Here is a 12,913-nt window from a genome sequence, read left to right on the forward strand (position 1 = left end):
CAAGCGTTTTCATTAGACTACTCCATGAGAAAAGTTGGGCTAAGCCCAGTCATGCCCTTATCTATTTAAAGGCGCTTTTTAATTCTGAACTTGCACTGCTGCTCAGGCTTTGAGCATTCTCAGGAGGAGATTACTGCATTTTAAGTACTGTTCAAAGCCAATGGAAGAGAGGCTTCCAACAAGCTGATCCCGAGCAATCTAGTTCGACTGAAAAGGAGCCGGCTGTGCACAGCTGCAAGCACCCAGTAGTCCCCTTCTGCACTCCTAAGGTCTGCGTACGCTTTTGTCAATGATTTGCTATGCAGTTCATAACAGGCACTGCTTATACCCCAGCAAATTCCAACTTTAGTCATTCCAGATGAATAACCTAGTTCCAAACAAGACAAGGAAGCAATATTTAAAAGAAAAAAACAACAAAAAAAAAGAAACAAAACAAAAAAACAAACAGCAAAATCATGACTAATTATAGTTTGTGCTGCCACCCTTCAAGTCTAAGGGTTTCACATTTTTCAGTCTGATTTTGAATTTCCCATTCAACAGATCATATGCCTTAACTAGAGCTTGTCCAGAAACAGACGGAGTTGGATCAGATGAGCTGAAGCTTTTCCTATGTTTGCTTTTATTTCAGTGGCCAGTAGTCTCATTGGGTCACTCTCAATACAGCTAAACCTATCTACTCCCCCTTCCCCCCGCCCCCAAAGCAGCACATACTTTAAAGCAAAACAAATCCTGCAGCTTATATTGGGAGGATTATATATTAATACATTCCAGGAGCAGCCGTTTATAGTTCACGTGTCATTTTACTACAGCACTCCGAGGTGGATACGCACCAGGAGCTGTTTGGGAAGGAGACATGGGTTGAAGCATGCCGGCAGCATCTCTGGTGGGCAGCAGAACGTGCGCAAACTCAGCCTGAGAGCGCTGAAGCACACACAGAGACCGGGATTAGCGGCACTGGAAGCCGTCCAAACTGAGCCTTATGTAGGCCACAACAAGGGTAACTTTTACTCAGATGAACATTTGTAAGCCATAAACCTATTTACTTTAAGGAGCTAAAGGAAGAGAACAAAAAGTGCCACACTGTTTGCTTCCTGAAACCTCCCCAAGGACTGGCCCAACACGTCCGTCCTGCCCCGCTGAGGGGCAGTGGGGTTTGTTCTGCACTTCGGGCCGTGTTTACATTGAGTTTTCACTTTTTTTTTTTTTCTTGATCTGTCAATAGCTACAGCATATTACGTTACCTTAAGCCAAGATAGTAACACAGCTTGCAAACAGCAGTTTCTGCATTGCCAGACACTTAACTAGATGGTAGATTTATACCATTGTTCATGCTTGGTTCTTTAAAAAAAGAAAGCAGGAATATACCTCTAAGTGTGTATTAAATATAGCACAACCCAAAATAATAAAATAGCGCCGTGGTCTGCTTTTAAAGAACATCATCAATTCTTTTTGAGGACTCAATCGACATAAACAGAATTTGAAAAAAAAAAAAAAAAAAGAAAGCAAGAAAACACCTCCTCGCTATCACACGGGAATTAATAACATTTGAGATTCAAAACATGTGGGGAAAACAGTGCAAACATGATTGCAGTGCACGGAGGCAAAATCTCCACGAGTAGTTTTTCCTCACTATAGCCCTGGTTTAGTGCTTTTATCTTTTAATTTTGCTTTAATTTAATTTTTAGTATGTAGCAACGATGACCTCTAGCTTTTTTAAGCAAAGGAAAACTCAAATGACTACAGGATGCCTTCTAGCAGATGCACTTCAAATAGATTTATTTTTTTTGCAGTCTAGGTTGTACCATATTTGAAAGTTGCAAGCAGCAGAAAACAGAAACCATTTTTCCGACAATGGGAAGTCACGATCCATTTCTAAAGTCTCCTGTATTTTTAAGAATCCCCCACAAATTCCTAAGGGAGAACATTTAAAAAAAAAGAAAAAAAAAAAAAACAAAACCAAACCCAAAGCCAACCAAACCAACCCCACAACATCAAATAAACACACATGTAGGAAAACACAAACAAGCAAATGTTGGTGTGAACACCCCGGTCAACCAATCCTAAAGAAATTTATGTTTTAAAAAAAGGTTTTTTTCTATTGGTAAACCTTCTGTTTCTTCAGAATCTTCATCAGAAAGCTGAACTTTGCAGTAGCAAATGAAGTGACCTGGAGCTACTGCTGTACTGTGACAGGCAAACTTAACTGTACCCTTCTCAGCAGCAGCCTTTCACTAAGAATCTACAGAGGAAAACTAGCAAAATCAGGATACATCTCTTTTGAAAAGCAAATCCATCCACAGTTGCAACAAAAAAAAAAATAAATGCTTTGTGCCTTGCCCAGGAAGAAACCTTTGAAATGCCAAGTGAGGAGAAAGACCCAACTATTGTCTTGTGGCTTCTGCACATGGCAAATCCTGCTACGACAAAGCATCAAAGAAAGCAAGAGAGCAAACATCACAGAAGTGGATGTAAAGATAACCCAGTCGAAAGAATTCAAGCATAACACTAATACACAGATATTTCTGGATGCTAGAGTTAAATTAGGTAGCACTAAAACAATCACACTGTTGTTTCCTAATCAGTAAGAACAAACTATTTCGAATCAGCATTTGTGGACCAAAAAGGCTGCATGTTGTTTTGGAAAATCGTTTCTTCTCAGAAAGACTGATTATTTTATTTATTTAATTTTTTTAAACTGGCCACAACATTCTCTTAATTCAGCAAATAGTTTTGGAGAAAACAAAAATAAAAATTCAAGACAGCAGTTGGAGCATTCCTGAGTTCAGCACTTTGTTTCTTGCGTCTCTGTATTAAACTTCTGTAAAACGGCAATCTCATCCCACATATTGGCTTCCTCACACTTCAGTGTTTTAATGTAGGGGACATGAATTAAATCCTCCTTCGTTCAGGCTTTGAATGGGCAGATAGGTCAGAGGATGCTAAACCTAGATTTCTTGTTTGTATTAAGGCTGTTCCACAGAAAATTTATATATTACGTGGAACAGCCTTAATACAAAGCTGTTGACATACGTTGCCATACACATATTGGACCAGAGACTGACTCTGGGCATCTCTACCCGACAACTGTGGGCCGAGTGTCGGGTACCTTGATGCACCCTGCCCGCTGGCTAGGCATCCATTGACACCACACCTGGAAAGGCATCCCCAAGCGAGACAGGAATACGACAGGGACTCTACCTGTACTACTACTGTCCAGCGATTTGGCCATTCTGCTCTTTGGCCTGCGCTAAACCAGAGAAACAGCCCTATATTCTGAAAGAAGTGCTCTAGCGCTCAGCATTTCCCCAGGGACTCTAACACTCGATTCCGATATTTACTTTAGGAAGCAGGGGAAAAGACATAAAGTACAGTACTTTAAATCCACTAAATATTAAAATAAATGGAAGTTCCTTGCTGTCTCAGAATATCAGAGTGACATTTTAAGTGGTTGGAGAACTTCAGAGATAAGACAGTCATGTTCCATAATTTTTCGGCAGTCATTTGGCACAGCAAGCCACAAAAGCAGAAGTGCTAGCTCCCCAAAATATTTAATGCTTGTCTAGCATGTATCCAACGAGAACTCTGTACCACTCAAGCAACACATATGTTGCACTTGCAAGAAACCCCTCCTCTTTCTGGAGGTAGGGACAAAACGAAGGTGCCTCACTACAGCCCTCGCTCCCCAGAACAGTCTGACCTCCAAACTGCTGCCCTGCAAGCGCAAGACTTCTTGAAGGCTCTGGCATTTATATGGCAGCACATTGCCTCTGGATCACAGCACATCAAACCGTCTCTTCTAGCAAAGTCTGCACGAGTAGTTTGTCTCTGTTCTGACCCTCATCTCAGTTTAGGTTTCGTCTCCTTCACGTTTCCTCAGGTAGCTCCCCGCACTGTGTTCTCTAGATAACAGGCAGGAAAAAAAAGTTAGGGATAAATGAAAGGCAAATGAACAGATTTGTTTGAATGTCATACTCCAAGACCCAACAGAAAAATGCTCCTAAAGAGTTAAATGTCTCCAGGCAAGGGAGCCAAGCATCAATACGCATGCACTATAACCAACAGGTTTTTTTCAAGTAGGGCTAAGTAAAACACCTTTTTTTTTTAAAAAAAAAAAAAATAGCTTTTTTTATTGTAAGACCCTTTTTTCTGCTGCTTATACATTTGACAAACACTGACTTATCAAATGCATCCATTCTACACCAGTTCTCTGTCTAAAGCCAATTTTTTAAAATAAAGGCAGCTGTTTCGTAAAACTGGGCAGATACACATCTTGCATGCAAGCCATGGAAATCTCTTCTTCTCTGAAGTTTCAGTATTGCGTGGAGAAATTATGTAGAGCAGCAGGGCAGGAGATCTATAACTGGACCAAGATATCCAGGAGATTACAAATGAGCAGCCCAGGGCAGCAGGAATAAGATCAAGAACTAAGTCGGGGAAGGGCAGGGCAGAACGTTTTTGAGAAATCGGAAGATGTCAAGTTGGAATAAACTCCCTTCCTGATCTGGAACGGAAACCAGGAGTACAGACACCCAATATCCCACTGTTGTCAGCAGTTAACCACGAAGCCCACTGACCAGCTATGCTCCTCTCGCACTCCTGATCAGCCAGGAAGCGGACGATAACCAACTGCTGCCCCTTACTTCACTGCTCAAGTCAAAGGCATCTGTACAGGCTACTACTGTACTACCCCTGCAGGCATCGGTTTGATTTTTGCTTCCTGTGACCAGCTCTCTGAAAAGATCTACCAAACTTTTCAGAGGCCCACTCACAAATAACACTGTGAGTGTCATTTAGAATAGAATGTTCTATTCTTCAGGCTGCAACAAAAGTGAGTAGTTCAAAACAGAGAAAAACCTGAAATAAAAACCAACTGGGTGATGGAAAACCTTAGGGCTTATGAACACATTGCACCACGTAGCTTTTGATTCCTCACACACCACGGCTTGTTCAACTTACAGCATAAACACTAGTCAAGTAGCAAGCAGCTGGACACAAATTTTGTTTTCTTCACAGTTCAGTGCCTGGTTGTACTTACTAGACACACCAGACTTACTGTGGAAAATAAAATCTTCCCTTTTTCAATAACTAGATAGAGGAGCTTCAAGTTTACAAACTACATATTGACCAGAGGCTGACAGCAACACGCTTGTCCCTGGGATTCCTTTAAGTATTGCAGCACCTGTCGGCTTCCCAGCAGCTGGGCTCCAGCGCTGAACTCCGCACAAAGCCTTACCCAAGGAGATGGGCGAAAGAGAAGCCACTCGGGTTTCACAGACCAGCCTATAGTTAGTAACTGAACCATAAAGATTAAGCCTTGCGTGTCCTTCAGTTCTTCGTGAGTTTTTTGAAATGTGAGCGGGAAGCCCAGTACAGCTACCATATTCTGCAGTGATCTGCGCTGGTAGAATCAAACACCAATCTCATACACGCACAAAAAGTAAAAATGCAGCTACTGCAGCTGTATCGAGTGATGTGCAGTAGGGATTGCTGTCTTCAGGGGTTGGGGAAAGAGCTTACAATGATCCACGATGTCCCGTTTTCAAACAAAATCAAGAATCACAGTAAAAGCAGAAATGCGTTTAAATCCCGGGAACAATCAAGAACATTTAATCCTCTCTCAGGTTTCACTTGCGTACAGTTCAGCCACCAAAAAGCTGATCCGCTTTTAAAAAAAAAAAAAGTCAAAATCATATTATTACAGCTGTCCCCATAAAATACTATACTCACACAAAGTCATTTTACACAAACAGCTGTAATAATACACTATACTTGCAGGGAACCTTGAACATAAAGTTGTGCTGTGGTACTTGCTTGACTTTTATTTTCTTATATTTTATTTTTGTAAGCATTCTCCCATTTCTTGTAAAAGTAAACTGATGATAAAGCAATATCAAACCAAAACCAACTATCTATTTTGGCACAGCAAGAAAAACTGCAGTGCTCTCCTCACTGTGCCTAGCACAAGTGCCAGACATTTTTCTTCTGTAAATAAGGGTCTTGTCCAGGTTATGGGTTCAAAGAATGTAAAGGGAAAGGTCTGAAATATTCAGACAGAATTCTGAAGCTTAAACTTTCAGCATAGTTCTCAAAGCAATATGATGATATCAGTTCACAAATAGCTGAAGCAGAAGTCCAGCATAGTGGTAGTTGTCTCAGGCTATGTAACAGGCCTTTCCAAAGAGTATGAAGTAACAGAATTGAAATGTATTTGGCAAGATGCCACCACTCAGATGATATCCCAGCCTCACGGATATGTACAGTACACAGCAATTCATCATCTCATACTATGTAGCACTGACATTTCTTATGTCAAACCAAAAATAGCTATAGCAAAAGTAAATCGAGCCCCACATGTGGAGGCCAGTAAGGCCCCTGCATGTTATACACACTACAATATTTAAAAAACAAAACAAACAAAAAAAAACCAACCAAAGACACCAAGTTGAGGAATGACAAATGGACTTTCACATTTGCCAGCAGTGCAGGGCAAGCCTCTCGGAAAGGAAGAAGGCTCAAGATAGGGGTTCAGAGAATAAAAACCACACAACTGCTTTCCAAGTAATGCAGAAGCGAGTACTGAACTAGGCAGACTTCCTCCCAGGACGCAGCACATCACCACAGTTCCTCAAGCCTTCAAATTCCACGAAGACCTGGAGCATCATCCTACAGAACTGTACGTACTAGCCCCATGCGCACGCCCCAAACCACCAAAGCTGGAGAAAAAAACCCAGAAATGCTATGAGAAGACAGATTTTAAGTAGCAGCTTAAATGGGTTAAAGGAAAAAAAAAAAAAAAAAGAAGAAGAAAAAATGAAGTTGAGCACAGGAACAGAAGCACAGAACTTACTTAAAGAATTTAGCTATTCAGGCAAGCTGTCAGAAGAGCACTGATAATCAGAGTTAACACTGATGCAGACTTCCACCCTTTCTGGATAACTGAAACCCACTAGAGCTCTAACATTGGCATGCTAGACTATGCAAAAGAAACTGAGACATCGTAAATATCCCTTTGGTGGCTCAACTCCAATAAAGCCAATAAACTAAAAAAAATCTTCAATTCCACTTCACAGAACATGGCTTATATGTCCGTAAGAGCTATAAGGACCATCTCCTTTGGCCTCCAGTGGAACACAAGATGCCAGACTGCCCTTGGATTTTAACTCCTGCCCAAGGGCTGCTTTAGCCTGCTTTGCTTTAAGCCCAGATTTCAGCCATAAATTCTCTACTAGGAGTTGGAGTGGCCTCCAGGAAGAGCCACATGTCCCTGGTGCACGTTCTCCACACTAGGGAACGACACAGATCATACCAGAGCCAACTGGCAAGGCAGCCTTCAGCCCCACACCCAGAACAGGCAGAGTTCACAGAAATACCACATCAAGCTAAGGCAGGAGAAAAAAGAGGGGAGAAAAGGAAAAAAGGAAAAAGAAAAAAAAAAGAAAAAAAAAAAAGAGTGAATGAGTAGTACTCAGAAGAAGAGCACTCTCTTAATCTATATTTGCGTAGCAACTAGTACAACACAGTCCACGAAGAGTTCATCTTTTAAATCCTATCATAATGCAAATATTTTTCTGTTGGCGCCTCTGCCATCCCTGAGGAGCCAGAGCTGCCTGCCATGCCTAAGCTACCCTGTCTGCTCACAGCAAGGTAAGCAAAAGACTCCCCAGAAGATTGTCACTCCTGCAGCTGCTGCACGCAGGGGAAGTGTAAATAGTTTAGGTCACAAAGCAGGTAAGCACCTCTTACTAAGTGGGAGGCAGAAACAGAAAGCAGGACAATGCATTTCAGCCAGCACCGAAACACCATCTGCTACCCCTGTCTGATTCCCAAGCAGGATTACTTCACGATAAAGGCCGATACTCTCATATTTTTAAGGTATCTTGAGGGAATTCTCCATATAGGAGAAGTGTTCTGTACTTTTGGATCTTAAAAAAAGCTTTAAAAAAATTGTTGACTCCAGAATTATCTTCTACTCTTCGTCTGTCAGCTCTGTGACAAAAGCAAACAGAAAAAACCCTTATGAGTTGTCTCATGACTACTCCAGACAGGAGCATTTGCTATGCCTACAGCCTGCCCAGGACAAATCAGTCGTCTCTTCCAAGGGACCAAAATCCATCTCCTTTTAAGTTACCAGTCACTAGCATACCCCCACAAACCTAACATTTAATTCACCTACGTGGAAAAGTTTATTTACGGGGAGCCAAGAAAGGATCTCTGCCATGCTGAACACCTCCGTTAGCCTGAGTACAACTTACCTGAAAACTTGCAGCAATGGACAAACTACACACCATTCCCGCCTTCCCAGTCCTGCCATCTCCCTACAACTCAATCCGGGGATTTTGTGATCTGATGGATTAGGGCACCTGTAGTCTGAGTTGGCTCACCGCCCGGCCCTGTGACCATCCACTCTGATACAAAGTAGGTGGGGTAAACACCGGGTGGGGAAGAGCTTGATACAATCACCCCTTTTGGCAGCAGCCGGAGCAGTTTCAGTGTTTCGCAAAACCACATCCCGAACTGAACAGAATCATCACTGTTACCCAACTCACAGGAGACAAATCATAGCACCCTCCAATCAGAAACGCAGAAAACTACTGTGATATTTATCATGTAAACACACTTTGTATGGTCTTCTACCAAAGGCTGCTGAAGTCAAACAGAACTATGTTGCAGAAGTTAATCAAAACACGTTATGTCTGTTTTGAGGTGTTTGTTTTGACAGCCATCCAACCATGGAAGTACATCTTTATGAGTGCACTGGGACTACCCATATGAGCTTTATGCTCACTTCCAAGGGTTTAAAAAATCCAGGCAACACCAGTCATGATACTGCAAAGAGCATTTCTGTCGAACGTTTGTGCAAGCAAAGCCCCGAGCATGCGAACTGTGCACACTGGCTTTTCAAGGAGTCTGAAGTAAACTACATCAGAAATGACTGAAGTTGGACAGATTTGCGAGAGCCTTCTGACAAATGCTGTTTGTCATTAGAATGCAGCTCTGCTAGCCTGGATTACAAACTTCCCAGAGGTGCCAGACAAGATCATCACGGCCAGGAGCAGAGCCAGCAAGCAAAACCACACAAAGCCAATAACATTTATAACAGTCCTTCCTCAAGGCAGCCGGTAGCTAACCCCAAAAGATAAAACCCAGTACGTCTTGCTGCACTCCCGGGAAGATTGCTGGAACTAAAAAATGAAATGGCAATGAAAAAAAATGAAACAAATGAACCCGCTGAGAGAAAGCTGGCATGTTCTTTGCAAAGGGAAGAGCCCCCTGCCCAGAGCAGCGGGCTAGAGGCCCCTTGCACACGGAGGCTGGTGGGGGTCTCCCTGCGCACGGGGCCGCAATCGCAGCCCCCCGCGGCTAGAGAAGCCAGGCACGGCCCTGCAGAGCGCCAGGCGGCCCCCCCGGCACAGCGGGGCGGCCCCCGCCATCCTCTGCGGAGCGGGCAGATACTCACATCCTCCCCACGCCCTCGTACATGCGGGTCTCGTCCACCAACATCATGACCTCCGTGTCGGTGAGGTGGGCGTGCTTCTTCGTCTTGCTCAGCTGCTCGATCTGGATGTCGGCCAGCTTCACCTTTTGCTGTGTGTCTATCACCTTGGCCTGCAGCTCGGTGAAGGCCTGGGAGGAAGAGCAGCGGCGATGAGGTGCGGCCCTGACAGGCTGCGGCCCGCCGGCCCCGCGCTGCTGAGGCCGGGCGGCAGGGACCGAGCCGGCCCCGAGCGTCAGGGGGAGGAGGGGACCGGGCAGACACCGCCCGAAACACGGAGAAGACACACCGCCCGCCGCGGAGGGAATCGTACCTTCTTCAGCTCCAGGTCCACGGGCGCCGCCATCTTGTCTCCGCAGGGCGCCTGCGCGGGGGGGAGGTGCTGGCACGGCGTCCTGCTGCGCACGCGCGGGGCCGCCTCAGCGGGTCGGGGGCGGCAGGGCGGGCCGTGGGGTCCTCTCTGCGGGACGGGGACACCAGGCTGGGCCGTGGCGTCCTTCACGGGGGCGGGGACGCCTGGTTGGCATGCGGGGGATGATGCCTCCCCGTCGGGCCGGTCCTGCGAGCGGTGAGACGCGGCAGGCGCTGAGGGAGAAACCAGGGGGGAGCCCATCGGGCCTGGCCGTGCCTGTGGGCCCGGGTGCAGCTGCGTCCCCTGGGCAGCCCTGAGGTGTCCCCGGAGCCCTCAGAGCCCGGCGGTGCCCAGCCGTGGGGGGACGCGCTTGCCCCACTCTGCTGCCCGCTCCTCACAATGGCTGCCACAGCCCGGCTGCCCCTGGCTGAACTGGTGGAGCTCTGCCAGGGCTTGGCAGCCCAGCAGCCACCCCCGCCTCCTGCCTGCCACCCTCCAGCGCGGCCCCGGGAGAGCGTCCCAGAGTCCCCAGAGGGGGAGTGCCAGGGACGGACCAAAAAGCAGTTACGGGTGCTAAAAGCACGGCTTCATCCCCCAGACCCGTGGAGATGCTGGGGCCGGGGGTGTCAGACATCTCAGACGCAGCGAAACGCCGAGGGGAGGTTGGAGTTGGCACAGCTGCCAGGCAGAGGTGCGGAGCCGGGCGGCGAGAGGCATGGGGGGCGGTGGGCTCCCCATGGAGGGGGTGGCAGCGCTGCATCTCCTGCAGCTTTCGGCTCCCCCAGCACCCTGTGGCCTTCCTCTGACGCAAACGAATCACCTTCTCTCCCTCCAGCCCCGGAGCTTCCTTTGGAGCTTGCCCATGCGGGCTCGGGTAAGGTGTGAGATCATGATGAGGCCATCAGATGCCTTTTGAGCCCAGGTGTCAAAACCTGAAGTGGCCAGCATGCTGCTTTGCGGCCAGAAGCGGCCGGGGGGAACCTTAAATTAAAAACTTAAATTAAAAAGCAGAGTGCAGGATCTGACTTTCAGGGACTCTCAGCTCTTGTTGCCACCTGCTCCCAGAGTGTGGCTGCCCTTTTCAGTGCCTTCCCTAGCTCTTTGCAGCCGCCGCAGCTGCCCACCTGCCTGCCCCTCAGCATTGCCGCTCACCCAGAGCAGAGCTGGAGCTTGGGGACAGTCCCCACTGCCTGCGAGGGCAGGTGCGTGCCCAGTCTGAGGCTTTCTGCTGTGCCCCCAACTCCGCGGGTGCCTGGGGACATTTGTGTCACCCTCTCTGCGGTGGCAACAAACCCCTGGGAGGTGCCTTGCTGTGGCAAAGCCTGTCCTAGGCTTGGGGCTTAGGGGCTGGGTGAGCAGTTGGGAAATGCCAACAGCCCCAGTCAGGAGAAAAAGCAGCCGAACGGAGCCACGCGCAGGGCTGCTGCTGCCTGCTTCTGAAGGGAGGCAGCAGGGGTGCTTCAGCCACTTTTGGGGTGTCTCTGGCTGCTTTGTCCCTGCTCCAGTGCGCTGCTGTCCCCTCCATCCCAACCCTGCCACACTGATGGCCAAAGGTGCTGAATCACAGGTGCCAAGGTGCTGGGGCAGGCAGGGGAGAATTGGTTATTAAATTAGCTAATGCAATATATTGCAATTTTTTATTAAATCCACATCTGGGATTTTGGAGGTCTCCTAACTTTGACCCTTGCTCTGGAGAAGAGACTGAGAAGAAGCTGCAGGGCTCTTCTCCAGGCGCACAGTCTCTGCCCGCAGCAGGACAGAGTGGGCCCAGGCAGTGGGCTAGGGGACACACTGGGTGATGGCGTTTAGTGGCTGGGCACATATTTTGTCCCCCAAAGACAAGCCAGGCACAGGCATCAAAGGGATTTGCAGGGAGATGCCAGAGGTCACAGTATGGAGTCAGTGTCACAGGCAGTAAGCGGGCTTCACACAGTGGCAGTCAGGAAATGCTGCGGCCGGTGACGTGTTTGTGCTCCTGGGCCCGTGCCCAGAGCAGGGTGAAAGGCCAGGCTGCTGGAGGCTACTGCCTGCCTTCACCAGGACCAGTGCTCAGCTCGGCTGGCTGCCACAGTGGCCCATTGCTGTCCAGGGGGTCAGTGGGGTGGCAGAGACTGCTTTCCTGGCACTCCATTCCTGCAGGCACAGTTGGACAAGCAGCCTGGCCTCCCCCTGCAATGCGTGGGCATCCTGGGCAGGGCAGAGCCCACATGCCCCTGTTTCGTGGCCACAACCGCAGCCGGACCAGCTGCCCTGGTCCTTAGCTGGGAAGAGACCATCCATAGGACTGTCAGCTTTTCCCAGCCCAGCGGGACGGAGGGAGACAGCCCAAAGATCCTGCCAGCTTGCTACTCCCTACATCTCCAAAATATATTTCCCATCTTGGCCTGTTAAATTGCCACTTATGGGCAGCCCAGCCTGCACTGCTGGCTTGCAGAGAAGCAAAGTGGACCAGGACACGTTCTCACAGGGAAGGAGGAGGGCAGCTAGGCTCCAGTGGGAAATTCCAACTGTCTGCACAAAAGTCTTCCAGCAGAGTATTCCCCGTGCCCAGCGGGGTGACATGGAGCCCCAGGCACGCAGAGCTGCCCGCCACGAAAGGCGGCAGGGCTGGAGCGGGGAGCAGCAGCAGCACAGCAAGGCAGTGATGCAGCCAGGTGTCCCGGAGCAGAAGGGCCTCCTGCACAGCAGATGGAGGTGTTATTTGCTTCGTAGACATTGAGACAGGCCCAAGTTTGGAGTCTCTGATTGAACCGTTGCTCCCACAGCATTAAGGTTGAGATTAGCACAAAGCACAGGCAGTAACTTGTTTCCCTGGCTCTGGGACTCAGGCCACTGCAGCTGCTGGGGCTTTAGTCTCCAGGTGATAACACCAGGGTGCCCGTTGTCACTTCCCATCTGCCATAGCCCTGTACTTTAGCCCTTCTATCTCAAGAAGCACTGGAAAGCCAAAGTATTGCTGCATTCCCCCTTCTCACACCCCAGGTTTTGCTGCTGCCCAACTTACCATCTGCACAGGAGGGATGAACCTACACACTCACTTCCTAAGCAAGCCCTCTCCCAGTGAGCAT

General features: G+C 48.0%; 1 protein-coding gene across 2 annotated transcripts in view; it reads right to left on the reverse strand.

Annotated features, from left to right (window-relative positions):
- The window catches only part of PFDN1 (prefoldin subunit 1), a 34,806-nt gene extending 24,841 nt beyond the window's left edge, over positions 1-9,965 (reverse strand). The window contains exons 1-2 of one of the 2 annotated variants that reach the window (XM_054217198.1): positions 9,807-9,964; positions 9,458-9,624 (exon numbers count right to left, since the gene is read on the reverse strand). In XM_054217198.1, coding sequence (XP_054073173.1) covers positions 9,458-9,624; positions 9,807-9,839 — 200 coding nt within the window. In that variant the 5' untranslated portion in view covers positions 9,840-9,964. Of the gene's footprint in view, positions 1-9,457; positions 9,625-9,806 lie in introns of both variants that reach the window. The other variant, XM_054217199.1, reaches the window with a different exon arrangement.
- Positions 9,966-12,913: the final 2,948 nt, after the last annotated feature.

This window comes from Rissa tridactyla, chromosome 11, assembly GCF_028500815.1.
Source record: "Rissa tridactyla isolate bRisTri1 chromosome 11, bRisTri1.patW.cur.20221130, whole genome shotgun sequence".
NCBI classification, from domain to species: domain Eukaryota; kingdom Metazoa; phylum Chordata; class Aves; order Charadriiformes; family Laridae; genus Rissa; species Rissa tridactyla.